Source organism: Hipposideros armiger, unplaced genomic scaffold (assembly GCF_001890085.2).
Source record: "Hipposideros armiger isolate ML-2016 unplaced genomic scaffold, ASM189008v1 scaffold_417, whole genome shotgun sequence".
In the NCBI taxonomy this organism is placed as follows: Eukaryota; Metazoa; Chordata; class Mammalia; order Chiroptera; family Hipposideridae; genus Hipposideros; species Hipposideros armiger.
In genome coordinates this window covers 285,393-302,221 of record NW_017731767.1, presented here as the reverse complement: position 1 = coordinate 302,221, position 16,829 = coordinate 285,393, and the positions used below count along the sequence as shown (strand labels likewise).

General features: G+C 49.4%; 3 protein-coding genes and 1 pseudogene across 6 annotated transcripts in view; 2 read left to right on the top strand and 2 right to left on the bottom strand.

The window, feature by feature from the left end:
- Nucleotides 1-546, bottom strand: part of MAST1 (microtubule associated serine/threonine kinase 1) — a 27,937-nt gene extending 27,391 nt beyond the window's left edge. Inside the window, exon 1 of the mRNA XM_019664205.1 lies at nt 526-546. Coding sequence (XP_019519750.1) covers nt 526-531 — 6 coding nt within the window. The 5' untranslated portion in view covers nt 532-546. The remainder of the gene's footprint in view (nt 1-525) is intronic.
- An 84-nt stretch (nt 547-630) lies between these two features.
- Nucleotides 631-6,425, top strand: RTBDN (retbindin). 4 transcript variants are annotated; one of them, XM_019664209.1, is made up of 7 exons: nt 631-909; nt 2,535-2,691; nt 3,253-3,499; nt 3,939-4,098; nt 4,217-4,327; nt 5,300-5,396; nt 5,974-6,425. In XM_019664209.1, exons 3-7 carry the CDS (start codon nt 3,331-3,333, stop codon nt 6,199-6,201), a joined length of 765 nt encoding a protein of 254 aa, XP_019519754.1. In that variant the 5' UTR covers nt 631-909; nt 2,535-2,691; nt 3,253-3,330; the 3' UTR covers nt 6,202-6,425. The 4 variants fall into 4 exon arrangements, with proteins under 4 accessions (XP_019519754.1, XP_019519755.1, XP_019519756.1 ...); XM_019664210.1 differs by having other exon boundaries at nt 631-2,691; nt 3,325-3,499; XM_019664211.1 differs by lacking the exons at nt 631-909; nt 2,535-2,691 and having other exon boundaries at nt 2,701-3,499; nt 4,032-4,098.
- Nucleotides 5,312-10,348, top strand: LOC109394276 (phosphoserine aminotransferase pseudogene; annotated as a pseudogene).
- Nucleotides 10,349-14,553: 4,205 nt separating this feature from the next.
- RNASEH2A (ribonuclease H2 subunit A) overlaps nt 14,554-16,829 on the bottom strand; it is a 7,294-nt gene continuing 5,018 nt past the window's right edge. The window contains exons 7-10 of the mRNA XM_019664237.1: nt 16,195-16,332; nt 16,002-16,089; nt 14,885-15,008; nt 14,554-14,766 (exon numbers count right to left, since the gene is read on the bottom strand). Of these exons, the coding sequence (XP_019519782.1) occupies nt 14,631-14,766; nt 14,885-15,008; nt 16,002-16,089; nt 16,195-16,332 (486 nt within the window). The 3' untranslated portion in view covers nt 14,554-14,630. The remainder of the gene's footprint in view (nt 14,767-14,884; nt 15,009-16,001; nt 16,090-16,194; nt 16,333-16,829) is intronic.

Sequence of the window (16,829 nt, the reverse complement as noted above, 5' to 3'; positions counted from 1 at the left end):
AGGCGGGGACAGAAGCCTCCAGATAACCCCGAGAGAGCCAAGCTACCTAAAGACCCCTATAAGGAGAGACATCTCAGAAGAGAGACGCCCCAACCCAAGAAACACCCCGAGAGATTCTCACTGACATGTATTTCCTATGCGACCACACCCCTCCCCCCCCCAGCGACCCCATCAGGGAGACACATTCCCACGGGGACACAGTCTCCACAGGGAAGCGTTCTTCATTCAGGAACTCTCCCCTCACTCTGAAAATCATTGCTAAAACAGATGGTCTCAGAGAGATGACGCCTCCTCTCAAAAGCCCCCTCCCCCAGGAAGAGACATTTCTGCAGAGAAAAATCCCCAAGGGTGACATTTCACGTGGGGAGCCTGGTGAGGATACCCCCAATGAAAGATCCCCTAAAAGCCGTGCTCTCTGTGGCAAATTATCCCCACCCATGAAACCCCCACATCCCATTATTAGAGTGTCATTTTCACCGAGGAGACCCATCGTCACGGGAAATGCCCCCTCAGAAAAATATTTACATTCATACACCGCCCTCTCTCCCTCTTCAGGGAACCTTGCAGCCCCTCTGGTGACCCCCCTCCTTCATCGTCAGGATTAGGAAGCCAGGCCAGGCCGGGCTGTATTTATAGGAGCGATTAGCTTGTCTTTGGGGAGGGGGGGCAGCTGAAGCGATTTTCAACACCCCATCCTCCGGCGGTGTTCCTACCGCTGAGGCCAAACCGACCATGCTTCCCAGCGTTGGAGTGGAAAGCGTCGGAGATCTATCTCACCACTCCAAGTCTAGGCATTGCGGGGCGGAGGGCGCTGCACAAGGGTTCCGGCCTACAAGTGGCCCGAGGGCCCTGGAGGGTGCGGTCACTGGACAGGCATGACACCTGCTTGCCAACCAGGGTGACACAGAGGTCTATACCCCGGTGTTCCTCGGGCGCTTGTCTCATCTCTGCTTTTTGCCTGTGTTATCTGTCTGTGTCTCTCTGTCTCTGTTGGTCGGCATGTTTGTGTTGCCGTCTCCTTGAGTCCGTTCCTCACACTTCTCTGTCCAAGGCCCTGACGCCGCTGGTGTGGGCCATTTCCCTCCCCGCACCCCCGCCCCCCGCCCGCAGGCGGCCCCGGGAGCTCTCCGTGGTGCTGATCTTGTGCATTCCTGTCCGCAGTACTGAAATCCGTGCGTAGGGATGGGGGCTGAGGTCAGAGGGGTGAAAGGATGGTCAGAGGCACAGCCCAGAGGCTGGACATGTCTGACCTACGAGCACCCTGGACTACCCCAAATGTGCTGGGGGAAGGCTAGGTCCACTAGGTCTTGGTTGCTGATGCCTCCAGGACATCAATGGGTGTCCACAGGGGGGCCCAGAGACAGTGCCTCCTGATTTGTTCATTACTCGACTTGTATTGAGAACCTACTGTGTGCAAATTAGTGTAATGGGATCTAAAAGTACAGCAGTAAAGCAGACAGACAAAAATTCTGCACTAGCCTCAAAAGGAAGGGAAAGAGATTTGTGGTAGTGGTCATCACTCACATAAACACATATGCCCACATATGAGCACAGGTGCACACACACATACACATACACTCTGCAAACATACACACAAACATGAACATACCAACACACATTCAACAAACAGATTCATATACTCATATCCACATACTCCACAAATACATACACATAAAACACATACTCAACAAACACACATATACACACAAACATATATAGTCATAAATTCACACTCTGCAAACACATACTCAGAAAATGCAGACATATACACACTCAGCAAGTGCACACACACACAACACATACAAACACTCAAAAACACAAGCACTCACATATAGTCCTAAAGCCAAAGGAAACTCAGCTACACATAGACAAACTCTCATCCAACATACAGACACATTATCCTTCCAAAACAACACATGGATACACTCGTATATACCAACTGCAGGACTGTTTTTCTCATCGGACTCTCCCACTAGAATGTCAGCTCTATGAGGATTGAGATTTTCATGTCTTGATCACTACTGCATCCCTGGAATCTGACACACAGCAAGTGCTCAATAAATGGTGAATGAATGAATTGACGTAGTATTCCCAGTGGACACATTCCCAGAAACTACAGAGGAACACACACACACACACACCTACACATTTCAGATGCAGACACACCCTCTCCACACATTACAACACCCCCTTGTTCACTCATGCTTAACATTCATGGTCAACCTTTATCCATTCACTTTATCCACTGATCCAACATTTTCGCAGGATACCCATCCCATCCTGATCCTACATCTCCTCCCCTACATGCATTATCTTACTCTTACTCAACTGGACACACTTGGCTTGGGACACATACAGTTCTCCTTATCCAGATTTTGAACACACACACACAACCACACAACCAAGAGACACATATAAACTGCATATACATACACACACACAGCCACACAAACACACCCTCATTCGACACACACCCCACACATATAGATCCATAACCTCAACATAAAGGCAGACACGATAATGTATACACACAGGTGCCAAGTCCTCTAGGCTTTGGTCTGCTGGAGCAGGGGGTGGAGTGGAGGGAAACCCCTCCCCTGCATCAAACCACACCCTCTTCAGCTGCCACCGTTTCCTGGACTTAACCCTGAGGTGTCTCAGCAGCGCCCTAGACCCCAGTCCTGCTGACAGGTAAGCGGTGGCCCAAGGGGGCAGAGGAGGGGAGAGAATTGTCTTGTCTCTACAAACTCCCAGTTTCCTCTGCCCTGGGGGTTTTGGACTCCAGCAGCTGAACTCGGGTCCTGACACAACCAAGCTTGGCTCCAAAGGCCCGGCCCTGGGTGGCAGTCCCTAAGCCGATTGTAGGCTGAGAGAAGGTGACCGTGAGAGGGGCCAGCAAGGATCAAGAGGAAGGGAGGAGACTGAGCAGAAGATAGGAAGGAATTACTGGACAGAAAAGGGACACTGAAAGAGTTGGGGACATCCCCTTAGCTCTGAGGATGGAGGGGGTTGCCTAAGGGTTGACTGAGTGGGAGATCCTGATGGGTGTGAGGGAAGAACAGTACCATGGCCAAACTGGGTGGGGGGCACCTGGGCCTGAAGAGATAGAGGGTACAAGAGTCTGATGGAGGGGCTCCTAGGTCAGAGACAGGCCTTGGTGGCCCCCTGGGATTTGAAGGTCTTTGGCCATTGCCTCCTCATCAACTGCCCATTCTCTGCTCCGCTGGCACTGTCTCCTGGGTGTGCATCAAGAGAGTACTACCCTGAGCTCAAAGAAAAGGACAGCTGAACCTTACGCCATACCCCAGCTGACTCATATCTTAGGTGGATATGGCCTGCAGGGGCCTCACTCAACCCAGGAGCCTGGCTTGGGCCCTGCAACTGACCCTGGCATGGATCCTGCTAGCAGCCTATGGAGGGAGCTGCCCACACCCACTTCAGTCCCAGAGACACTATAGCCTTGGGGCCAATCTGGGCACAGGCCAGCTGCACCTGGTAGGTGAGTATTCCAGACCCTGACTAACCCAAAACACCCAGGAACCACCACTCCACCATAGCACTGTCAGAATTTCCTTATGACAGGGGCTTAGAACAGCCTGGGCTAGTGCTGAAGAATGATGGTTAAAGAGAATAGACTCTAAAGTCAGACTGCCTGGGTTCAAATCCCAACTCTGCCATTTTGTAGCTGTGTGACCCTGGGCAAGTCACTTAAACTCTCCGAGTCTCATGTGGACCATTAAAAAGGGGGGAGAAATAATAAACCTACCTCATAGGGATGTTGTAAAGGAGTGCATGCAAGCATTTGAGAAGTTATACCACTACCAGGGACAAAAAAATAATTATCTAATTATGATAAATGATTATTATTACTTGAAGCTGCATTTGTATTTCAAGCGAAGTGTCTCAGAGTTGATATAACTGGGGTTTCCTCTATTCAGGGGACCCCCAGGTCTTGGTTCCCCAACCTTACCTGAGGATTCAGGACCCCAACTCAAAGGAGTTTCTTTCTCCATGGCCGTGTTGTCCCACAGAGATAGACACACCAGAGGCATCGGACCCTGGAATCCTTCCAGAACGCTGTGGGAAGCCGAGCCCTGGGTGAGTACAGCACCCCCCACCTCCAGCGTTTCCTTGTGCTCTTTACTTGTTTCCCCAGCCAGGGGCCAGAGCCTCTGCGCATCTTGACCCAACCTGGCTGGTCCCTCCTGATATCCAGGTGCGAATCCTTCCTGGGACACCTCCAAGTTGCCCTCCGAGGTCGCTTCCACTTCCTGCTATTGGGTATACGCCAGACACAGCCGCTCTGCGGGGAGCTCTGCGATGCCTGGTAGGAGTGGTGGGGTGTGAGGGGCGTGGCTTATGGTTTAGGCGGGGCCCAAGGCGGGATCTGCGGCTTGGCGCTCTTAGTGTTTGAAGGGGCGTGACTTGCCTCCAACGCGGGCAAGGCCTAAAGGCTGAGGCCTAGTGTTTAGAAGCTCCTCAAAAGGGGCAGGGCCTGTGGAAGCCTCCAGTACAGAGGCATGGCCTTCCACGCCTTTTTAAAAGGAGCTGGGCCTCTAGATTGAAAAGAGAAGCGAGCTGACAGAGTGGTGCATTGGTTAAGAGCTGACTTGGGACGCCAGCTCTGAGCAGCAGCTCCCCAGTTCAGATCCCACAGGAGGGCCAGTGACGCTGCCCCCTCTACAGCTAAGATGGTGAACAACAGCTCAACCTACAGCTGGGCTGCCCTGAGTCTACGGCGGCAATGGCGTAGGCTGCAGCCCCTGCTGCAGTGGGCTGCCATAAGCTACTGTGAGACGCCGGCAGCCGGTGTGAGCTGCCAAGAGCCGCAGTGAGCAGCCGTCCAGTAGCCTGCGACCAATCTGCCTCAGCCGGGAAGAACGCAATGATATTACCAACATGGGCCAGTGAAGCCACATCCTCCCCAACTAGAATGAAGAACAAAAGGACAGCAACATATCTGTTCTCCTTCCCCTGATTTCCCAGCGCTGTTCCCCTCCCCCAATTCCCAAATAAAATCTTTAGAAAGAAGAAAGAAAAGAGAAGCAAAAAGGGTTGGGAGTGTAAGGGGCTGGCCTGGAATAGATGGTTTGAGGCCAGCTGCAACAGGGCCCTGGGTATATGTGGAGAATATCGGGCAGGGTGAAATCTGGTGGATGGTGTTTGTAGGGGCGTGGTCCTAAGAGGAGGGACATGGATCTGGGGGAGGGACAGACACGGGATGGATCCTTGGAGAGCTGGAATTCCACTGGAACAGGACTACAAAGCCCTCACCCACCTTCTTCTCTACCAACCCCAGGTTTGCCACCTGCAAAAACGATATCACCTGTGGCCCAACTTGGCTTCCACTCCTTGAAAAAAGGGACTGTGACCCTGGCTGCAGTACCTACGGGCAGGTAAGCATGGGACAGAGGTTGTGGGGAAGAGGCTGAGACCTCCCCTTACTATGTGCTGTCTTAACCTGCCTAAGCCCCAGAGTCTGGACTGGCACTCACTCCCAAGACCCCCACTTCCAAGACCCTTCGCCTTTCTGCAGCCCTACTTCCATAGTGGATTACATATGCCGGTAGCCTCCCTAAGGCCCACTGAATCTCAATTTGTCCTCCCGAAGAGACTGTCCCTATTGTAGGCCCATCCACAGTTCCCCCCTGGAAGACCCAGAGGCCTGAGTCGCCTTCCCCAAGACCCAGCCTTAATCTGGCCTCCCAGTAGAAACTACTCTCCTTCCCCAAGTCCCCGCCCCTACTATGACCCCTCCTCTAGAATCCTGGGAGCACCCAGAGGTGGGAATTGCCCACCTCAAGACCTCGCCCCCGCCACCGCCCAGATCCCTACTCTCAATGGAACTCCCTCCCGGCCTTTCCCTTCTGAAGGCCGCGATCCACAACACGCCCTCCGCCTGCCCCACACTACCACACCCCCATGGTGTCTGCACTCCGCCCACTTGGGCCCTTACTCCACCCCTTCTCCCAGACCTTCACTGACGGGGTGGACCTTTGCCGCTCGGTTCTGGGCTACGCGCTGCCGATGGCAGTTCCTGGGCCTGGTCACTGCCTCAACATTTCCATTTCGGTGCGTCCGCATCCCAGACACGGACGGAAGTCCCGGGAAACCACCTTCCCGCACTCCCGCCGCCCTCGCACCTGGATCCTGGACACTGCGGGCAGCGGGAGTGGCAGTGGAAGCGGCAGCGTCCCCTAGGGGGCGCCTGGCCTTGGATGGGAAATGCGTCGCTTTGCCCCCATCCTTCCCCCTGCCCCTCAAGACACCCAGAGCTCCACCCCTCTCCCTTTCTGCCTTCTAGTTTCTAGAGCCCCCTGTCCCTCCTCCCTGAGGCTCCAGAGACTCGCCCCTCTTCAGATTATTCGAGCAATAATCCAATGCAAACTCATTTCCTCTCCGCCTGAATAAAGTTGCCAGCTAGAGCACAAGTGGCTGCTTACTGGGGAAACAGGTGGGAAGGATAATTGCCAGAAAGTGATAGGTGTCTCATATCTGATCCTCAGGTCCTAGAGTTAGCGACTGATTCACACTAGCGTATAAATGACGAATGGCCTATATCCTGGAGCACTTGTCTCAGTAACATGGAATATTCAGGTGTCAGAAATGGGGGTTGGGGTCAGAAGAAGGGCTGACAAGGGCAGAAGTTATGTTCTCTCACTGTATGCCACCAGGAAGACTTGTATAGATGTCCCCTTCATCCTCCCCATTCTCCCAAATCCCAGTACTAGCCCTACAGCAAAGGACTGGACTCAGATTCAGGATTTGAGTTGTAATCACTAATCCTAGTCCTCCTCATCCACAGGCTGTAGAAGAGCCTGGGTTTCTTTACCTGGAAAACAGAGCAAGGTCCCTTTTTGTTCAATAGAGCAAGATTGATGGATGCCTCCTATATCAAGGCATTGTGCTATAATAGATCAAGTTCATTCCCTGACCTCAGGGAAAATGGAATGACATAAGAGAAGTATGTCACTGGAGAGTAGCAACCAGATGTCTTTTGGCTGCAAGAGACAAGTTCAGAGGCAGGCCGAGTGGCTCAGTTGGTTAAGAGCTTACTCAAGAGTGTGAGCTCTGAGCAACAGTGGTTCGATGTCCTGCCCGAGCTGAGCTGCTGCTGAGCTGCCAACAGATGGCAGGATGGCTCAGCTAAAAAAAAAGACAAGTTCAGCTCAAAGTGCCTTTAGCCAAGACAATGCTAAGCTTCAGGAATAACTGTATCTAGGTGCTTAAATGATGCTGGGAATCTATATCATTTTTTTCCTCGCAGTAGCAAAGATGGACCAGAAATTCCATGATTCCAGTGGGTAAATGGGCCTATTTCTCTGTCAAACCAGCAAAGGTTCCAGGGCTGACTCTCGCTGATCCAGCCTCATCATGAGCCCATCACCGAACCAATTGTGCCCAGGGGGATACTGTGCTCTCACTTGCCTGATCTGGGTTATGGGCTTTTGCCTGAAGACCCATGGTGGTGTCAGTTGCATCTGAACAACAGCGACTGAGGATGGGGGAGGGGTGGTCCCCCCGAAGAAAAGTCAGGTGCTGGAACCAGAAGGGGGAGAGGTATTGGCCAGGGAATGGAAATATATTGACTTTGGAGACTGGTGGTTAGGACCCTGATTCTGTAGCACATCCACCTGGGTTCACATCCCAGTTCTACCATTTACTCATTCTGTAACTTTGGGCATGTTGCCCAGTCCTCTGAGTCTCAGTTTCTTCATCTGTAAAATGGGGATTGTAATTGTTCCTCTCCTAGGGTTGTTGGGAGAATTAAATTAGTTCATGCAAGTTGTTCTGGTTATGCAGTGCTGTGTAATAACTTCAAATGCAATGATGTAAAACAATCATTATTAGCCTTCATGGTTCTGTGGTTTCCCTGGGCTCATCTGGGTTTTTGCTCAAGGTGTCTTATGCAGTTGCAGACAGAGGCTGGGGCTGGAGTTGCTTTAATGGCTTCCTCACACACACATCTATCTGGTGGTTCGTGCTGCCTTTTGCCTTGAACTTCAGCTGGGGCTATCGGTCAGAATAGCTACACATGGTCTCTCCCTGTGGCTTGAGCTTCCTCACAGTATGGTGGCTGGATTCCCAGGGCAAGTGTCCCAAGAAAGAGAACCAGTTGACAGTTGTCTCACCTTTGACGACCTAGTCTTGGAAGTCACATAGTGTCACCTGCTTTCTAGTCACTAAGGTGAGTAGCTAAAGCCAGCTCATACTTAAGGAGAGGCATCCTAGACTCTTCCTCCTAATGATAGGGATGTCAAATAAAGTGCTTGGAAAGCGCTTGGTACATAATTAACACTTAATAAATGTCGATGTCATCCATTATCATTGTTGATGATGTTACATTCTGTGTTTCTATAACAAGGATAAGTAGGCATTCAAAGAAGAAAAGTGACAGAAGCCTTGGAAGGCTCTCCAGGCAGATGACCAAGCTGTGGGGGAAGGACATTTCCAACAGGAGGCCTGGAGATTTCAGGTTCTAGTCGCGAGCCTGGAACAGAGTGTAGGAACTGGGGTCAGATCATGAAAGGCCTTGAACTCCAGGCAAAGGCAATTTTGACCTGATGATGAAGGCCAGGTTTACACAGGGGACTATCCACCAGACTGACACTTGCCTGCCACTTACAAGTAGGACTGAGTAGGGAGAGGCTGGAGGTGAGGAGCACCAGTGAGGACTTTGGGACAGGAAGAGGAAGATGGGCATAGGGGGATGAATGAGAGGAATTCAGAGGACTGACCCACAGGGCTGTCCTAAGGAGAGCAGGAGTGATTGTTTGAAAACTTCAAGAAGCACAGGTTGTTGTCAACCTCATTTTAGACCAGACCCTGGGAACCTTCACATATCTGCTCTGGGGCCCTGAGGTGAACTTGATGCTGCTGGTCTGGGGACCCCACTTTGAGTAGCTAGGGATCCAAAGACTTTTGTTAAAAGTAACATTTGCAGCTTTCTGGTTGACTTGCGGTCCACAGCCTCGCACCATGGACACCCGGAGGCAGGTGGTCAGCTTTGGACCAGGGCCCACCAAGCTGTCGTGGTCGGTATTGTTAGAGATCCTAAATGAATTATTAGATTACAAAGGTGTTGGGATTAGTGTTTTTGAAATGAGCCACAGGTCATCAGATTTTCCTAAGATTCTTAACAACACAGATAATCTTGTGCGGGGATTGCTAGCGGTTCCAGACAACCACAAGGTGATTTTTGTGCAAGGAGGTGTGTCTGGCCAGTTCAGTGCTGTCCCCTTAAACCTGAAAGCAGGAAGGTATGCCAACTATGTGGTGACAGGAGCTTGGTCAGCTAAAGCAGCAGAAGAAGCCAAGATGTTTGGAACAGTGAATATCATTCATCCTAAACTTGGGAGTTACACGAAAATTCTGGACCCAAGTGCCTAGACTCAGCCGGGACAACTCCTATGTGTATTATTGCACCAACGAGACTGTGCATGGCATGGAGTTTGACTTTACCCCTGATGTCAAGGGAGCAGTGCTGGTTTGCAACATGTCCTCAAACTTCCTATCCAAACCAGTGGACATTTCCAAGTTCGGTGTGAGTTTTGCTGGTGCACAGAAGAACACTGGCTCTGCAGGCGTCGCAGTGGTAATCATCCACGATGAGACCTGCTAGGGTTTGCCCTCAGAGAGTGCCCCTCGATCTTGGAGTACAAAGTGCAAGCCGGAAAGAGCTCCTTGTACTACACACCTTCCTGCTTCAGCATCTACATCATGGGCTTGGATCTGGAATGGATTAAGAATAACGGCGGTGCAGCAGCCTTGGAGAAGCTTATAAATCACAAATGATTTATGATATTATTGATAATTTTCAAGGATTCTATGTATGTCCAGTGGAGCTCCAGAATAGAAGCAAGATAAAATATTCCATTCTGCATTGGCAATGCCAAAGGAGACCATGCTTTAGAAAAAAAGATTTCTCGATAAAGCTCTTGAGCTCAATATGATCTCCTTGAAAGGGCATAGGTCTGTGGAAGGCATCCGGGACTCTCTGTATAATGCCATCACAATCAAGGATGTTCAGGAGCTGGCAACCTTCATGAATTTTTTGGAGATGCATCAGCTATGAACATATCCTCACCAATATATACTTTGCCCTTGAACATGTACAACATTTAAAGTAACTTAGCAATGGCTTCAAAAACTTAAACATGGTATTTTTCTCAAAGAAACATGCTTATTATAGATTCCCTCCCCCTCACTTCAAATAACAGCAAAAATCCACAGCTCTGCAAAGCTGGTGGGACTTAACAGACAACTTAATTTTGACTTGAACTGGAAGTATTTAAAATATCTTCCTTTAGGGCCGGCCGAGTGGCGAGTTGGTTAAGAGCTGGCTTAGGATGCCAGCTCTGAGCAGCAGGGCCCCGGTTCCGATTCCACAGGAGGGCCTGTGACACTGCCCTCTACAGCTAAGATGGTGAACAGCAGCTCGACCTGGAGCTGAGCTGCCGTGAGTCGCTGGCGATGGCGTAGACTGCAGCCCCTGCTGCAGTGGGCTGCCATAAGCTACCATGAGCGTGAGCGGCCCGCAGCCAGTGTGAGCTGCCAAGAGCCGCAGTGAGCAGCCATCCAGTGGCTGGCGACCCATCTGCCGCAGCTGGGAAGAGTGCAATGATCACAATACCAACATGGGCCAGTGAAGTGACGTCCTCCACAACTAGACTGAAGAACAAAAGGACAGCAACTTGTCTGTTCCCCTTTTCCCAATTCCCCAATATAATCTTTAAAAAAAATTAAAAATTAAAAAAATAAAATATCTTCCTTTAGTTTTTCTAGCGATTCCAGCTTATGTTGTCTTAGCTGCTACTTTTTCTAGCTAGATCTCAGTGTTCAAACTTGCCTGTGGACTTAATTATACAAAGTGCAGTTGTTTTTGGAGATGCGCAAACACGCAGCATAGAGGGTGGGTGGGGTCCACTGGATGCTGAATCTTGATCCTTTCCAAAATGACATCGGGGGGTCTCCTGGGTTCCTCAGCTGTTAATTCAAGTCAACATTGATCTGTAGTGTTTAGCAGTTCCAGGATGAAGGGCAAACTAGAGATCTTTCTTTATACCATTATTCTCATAAAGAGATAAAAGGGACATACTATATGTTTATTTAGTTAGGTCTGTTTTTAATAACAAATAGTTTATATCTTTGTGCATTTATATTTCTAATAATGTGGTTCTCAGTGGTATATGTAGAGACTCAGAATTTGTTAGAATCCTTGACCTTGTGCATTATAGCACCATATTTTCAACAGCTGTCTCTTCCCTTCCTCCTCCCTTTTTAAGCTGCTCCATAAGACTTAGAAGTTCCCCAATTTACTTTTATTTTCCTTTCAGTGACTAAAAGAGAAGGTTGGTTGGTTGGTTCTTTATATTTTAGTTATGCCAGTAAGCTAAAAATCTGTTAAACTCCCTTATCGTTTGTTCATTTGACAGTTCTCGTTGTAGTGTTTGATCAGAGTGATGCTGTGAGTTCTGGAAGATCCTTGCTGAAGAGTCTTTCCCCTATTGTTTATCAGTTGTCAGTATTTTATGTTGAATACATGATGGACATTTAAGTCCTAAAGCATCTAGAAATAATAATACTTGCGAGTTACAGCTTTAGGGTGCCCACTGGTTTCCTCCTGGCGCCAGTTATAAGGAAAGGGGGCACAGTTTCTCCTCATCTTGCCCAGGCAAATTCCCTTAGCAGTCAGAAGGACCTATAATTTCAAGACGAACTGTAATTCTAATCATTCCGAGAAGGAAAGCGGCAAGTCTGAGATGTTACAAATTTATAGCATAGAAAAGGACAGAGCAGAATTATAAACGAAATTAGGTTCAATGTTTTGCAACTGTAATAACAGCAGGCCAAGGCTTAAATAGAAGGTGCTTCTTGGTGGGGGGAATGGGAAGGCTGCAGCTCTTCCTTGGTCTCAGGGTATCTGCTCTTGCTGTTCCCACTGCCTGGAACCCCCTTTACCCTCTTATTATCTGTTCCATCCTCCACCCTTCAGATCTAGGCCAGTTGGCTTCTCAGGCTCTGTGAGACCCAGACCAGAGCCAGCCTCCCCATCATGCATTTCTGAGTCCTCTGGACCTCAGTGGGTGCTCAGTGAGAGGTCTGGGACCTTTCTGGCTGACCAGTGCTGGCTTCCCAGTGTCCAGCACGGAAACTGCATGGAGAAGAGGTGCTCTGTTATGGGCGGAACCACGCTCCCCCAAATTAATTTGAGTCTTAACTCCCAGGACCTCTCAGCATGTAACTGTATTTGGAAATAGACCTTTTATAGAAGTAATTAAGGTTAAATGAGATTAAATGGGTGGGCTGTTATCCAACATGATTGGTATCCTTATAAGAAGGGGAGATTAGGACACAGACACACAAAGGCACCCTGGAAGGACACAGAGAAGGTGGTCATCTACCAGCTAAGGAGAGAGGCCTCAGAAGAAATCAAACCTGCTTCATCTTGGACTTCCAGCCTCCAAAATTGTAAGAAAATAAATTTCTGTTGTTTAAGCCACCCAGTCTGTACTACTTTCTTATGGCAGCTGGAGCCAACTAATACAGGCTCCATAAATAATACTCCCACGATGCCCTGGGATTCTGCCATAGAGCATTTATTTAAATAGAAAGAGCCATCTCCATTCTTCTTTTCCATTAAAATCCCTCTATTCAAGTCAAGATGGGGTTGGGGAGGATGGGCCTCTCCCCAGCTCAAGGTATCAATTCTTGACTGTTTACCCCAAATACTCCACTCCTTTTGCCAGGGATTGCCTTGGGTATGGACCTGTGTCCGATTTCTAGCCAGGAAGGGAAGCTGCTGGGAGATAAGGCTTTGCAGGTTAGGATGTGATGTCTGGAGCTATGGCAGCCATCTAGAGACCATGAGAGGCAAAAACACCAGTTGGCAAAATGGAAGATGGGTTAAAAAGAAGAAAAAAGTGTTTTTTAAGTTCTTTAACCACCTGACTTCCAAACTTCAATGGGATGAGATAAATCTGTCCTGCTGCTGTCAAGGTTGTGGGGGAAACAAGTGTTCTTACTGTTCACTTACATGGCTGGCAGGGGTGCCATTGGGTACAAGCCTCCACGGAAGGGAATTTCAAAATATCTCTCTCCAAATTACAAACACATATTTTCTCTAACCCAGCAAGCCCAACTCTGGGAATTTATCCTAGAAAGCTGTGCACAAGATACTATGGCACATCCTGGTTATTCCCTGTTGTACAGGTTTAATACTAATAGCAAGTTGAGCGACAGCTCAGCATGTATTCAAAGGCATTAAATAAACTACGGGACAGTCATGCCACGGAGGACTCTTCAGCTATAAAAGGAATGAGGAGTCTTTAGATACCCATTTGGAATTACCTTCAAGATATTATGTGGCTCAAAGAGTAATGTACACTATCTAGGGTATAGTTTGCTTCCATTTGTGTAAAAGAAGAAACTTTAGAAAAGAATGTATCTGTGCATATGTTTGTAACATGAGCTATCTCTGGAAGGACCTAGAAGGCACCTGCTATGGTCTGAATGTCTGTCTCCCTAAAATTCTTATGTTGAATTCCTAACCCCCAAAGATGATAGCAGGAGGCGGGGCCTTTGGGAGGTCATAAGGTCATGAGTCTGGAGCCCTCAAGAATGTGATTAGTGCCCTTATAAAAGGGACCCCACAGAGATCCCTCACCCCTTCCATTATGTGAAGACACAGTGAGAAGTCGGCAATCTGTGACCCAGAAGAGAACCCTCACCAGAGCATGACCATGCTGTCAGCCTGACCTTGGACTTTTAGTCATCAGAACTGTAATATAGTAATCCAGTAAGTCCCCGACTTACAAATGAGTTCCATTCTGGGAGAAAGTCGGAATTGTTCGTAAGTCCAACAGAGTCTTATATACCTTTGACACTTCCTAGCAGTCCCCTCCACATCACCAGTGCTTTTCTTCTTGCTTCCGGACATCCTGGGCTCTGATTGAGCACTGTACTACTGTACACTATCGCACTGTACAGTAAGCACACAGCAGCACAACTGTGACAATATCCAGCAGACACGTGAGCTACTTCTGCGATTTGTTCGCATTTACGAATGTTCCTAAAGCCAGGTACATTCGTATCTGTGAAAGTTCGCAACTCGAATGTTTGTAAGTCGAGGACTTACTGTACCTTGGTTTGCAAGCATAATTCGTTCCAGAAACAAACTACTCATATTGCAAGACATTGTTCATTTACCATGTTAAAACGTATTAGAAATGTTTGCTTGTCTTGCAGAACACTCGCAAACCACGTTACTCGCAATCCAAGGTTTTACTGTAAATGTCTGTTATTTATAAGCCACGCTGTCTGTGATATTTTGTTACTGCAGCCCAAACAGACTGAGATACCTGGGTAAGCCCATCAGTGAGCTGGAAGCAGAGTGCTTCTCAGTGTGTTCCTTCCTAATTCGGTATCATACAAATATATATTTTAAAATAAAATCAATCAACCAGTGCCCTTGTTTAGGATGCAAAAACCAGTAGCTAGGTCCAGCCACAGTGCACACCCTTACCCGCTCAACCCCAAGTACAAACCCCACACTTGGCTTTCCTTACGTAATTTTAATCACAATCTGTGGGGTGGGGGGAGAGGCAGGTAAAGGGGGTACAGGCCGGCTCCTAGAGAGTGGTGGCTGGCTCCAGGCCCCGCTCTTGGAAGTACCGGTGGTAGAGGTGGGGGCGGGTTCGGGGGCCTTCATTGAAGTAGGATGTGATCCTCCCAAGTCCTGCCTGATCCTCTGTCGGCGAGTCCTCCCTGTGGGTAAGAGGTGGTGTCACTGACCATCTTGGGGCAGGGGAAGCTGGCAGCTCTCTCAGGGTGGGCTGAGTCCTGGCCTCCCTCCCTCCTTCCTCAGCACCTGCAGGACACCCACCAAGTAACGACTTCCGCCTCCTTCTCCAAGATGCTCTGGGCCGTGCGCCAACTGAACCGGACAAACTGAGGAAAGCCAAAGATGGGCTCCACATGCTTTCTCAACCACGCTTTTGTCTTGGGATCTAGGGAAAGGGTAGGGTAAGCAAAGGTGATGGCCCCTGAGCCCTGCCATCAAGTCCCAGGTCCTCACCGGCATCTGAGACCCAATCACGTCATCTTAGGCCTCCTCCTGAGTACCTGAGGCACCTCCTACTGTTTAAGACATCTTCTTGCCTCAGGACCTTGCACAGGCAGTTCCCCCCTCGAGGCTCTTCACCTGGCCAACAGTTGCTCAAGGTGCAGTTTAGAGAGACTGCCTCTGAGGCCATCTCCCTTGCCCACCAAGAACAACAGTCATTAAACCAGCATTTTGGACCATCAGGGTAACGCCCATCTCCCCCATGTAACCATAAGCTCAGTAGGGACAGAAAGGTCCTTGTTTGTCTTGCTCACAGCTATATCCTCAGGGCTTGGCCCTTCATGGCGTGTACCAGGTACTCAGTAAACACTGAATGTTGCTCAAACTATTTTTGGCCTGGACCTGGTTTCCTCACTTTGGTTTCACCTAAGTTCTAATCACAGACTTACTGTGTTACCCCACCCACGTGCACGTCCCTTCCTGGGCCTCAGAAGGACCAGTCACTCAAGGAACCCAGTCACTGAATCTTCAAATCTGCCCTCGTGTGTGTCAGGAGGGCACAATCATCTCCACTTCAGATAAGGAAACTGAGCCTCATAATGGGGAGAAAACGACGGATTTAAGCTGTGGCCAGTAGACATGAGCTGGAGCCCCTCACCCTGCCCCTTTCCCTTTAACAAATGGCCAGATGCCCACCATGGGTCTCAGTCCCTCACTGGGGCTCCAGAGAGACAACAGAGAGGAAGGGAGCCTGCCAGCTGTAATACGGCTCTACCACACAATAGCCATGAACAAGTGGCCTCTAGTCTGGGCCTCAGCCTCTTCTGCTGTGAAGTGAGCTGAGCAGAACAACTCTCAGGCCTGCCCTATCAGTGTTATCAGTGTTATCGCTGTCTCAGGACAGCTCCCAAAGCAGAGCCTACTGCCATCTGCTCACCATTGGGGTAGCCTGAGCCATAATCGATGTCCAGGTCCTGCAGCTTTTCCACAAACTGCCAGTTCTTCACGACCTGGTCGCGGGCCACCTGTGGGAAAGACATGCACTTAGGATCTCCCTCTCTCAAGGCAGTCACACCTGCTCCTTACCCAGAGGAATGCTGGGAGCCAGACATGGACAGCAAGGGGCTGACCTTGGCACAGATGCTGGCAGCACTGACCACGGGGTAGAGGGCATCTGCCTTGGCCTTGACCGTCACCTCAATGTTGGGAAAGCACTGCTGCAGCCGCTTCTGATATGTCTCTGGTAGCCCCACAGTGTCCACGAATACCTGCAGCAGTGACAGACATGTACTCATTCAACAAACATTGGAAAAAACAACTGAGCAAACGAGTCAGTCTCATAGCCTTTGTACTTGCTGTTCCCACTGCCTGGAATACTATTCTCTCAGCTCGTCCCTACACTGCATCTTTCTTAGGGGGTTGATCTCAAACATCACCTTCCAAAGAGGCTTTCCCTGGTCAAGCTGCACCCATTCTACATTTATTGAGCACCTACTGCATGCCATGGGACATGGCAGTGAACACAACAGACAAAAATCCATGTTCTCCTGGAGGGGAACACCCTGGTGAGGGCCACAGACAAGAAACAGGGTAAGTAATAAAGGATGGGGAGAATCGGAAGACGTTATCATTTTATTTATTTTTTTTTTAATTTTTTTTTAGCTGAACCATCCTGCCACCTGTTGGCAGCTCAGCGGCTGCTCAGCTCGGGCTGACTCGAACCGCTGTTGCTCAGAGCTCAAACTCTTGAGCGAGCTCTTAACCA

Coding starts and splice junctions, on each gene's coding strand:
- RTBDN (XM_019664209.1), top strand. CDS start 3,331: ATGGCCTGCAGGGGCCTCACTCAACCCAGGAGCCTGGCTTGGGCCCTG. Junction 3,500..3,938: donor AGGCCAGCTGCACCTGGTAG/GTGAGTATTCCA, acceptor TCCTCTATTCAG/GGGACCCCCAGGTCTTGGTT. Junction 5,397..5,973: donor GCTGCAGTACCTACGGGCAG/GTAAGCATGGGA, acceptor CCCTTCTCCCAG/ACCTTCACTGACGGGGTGGA.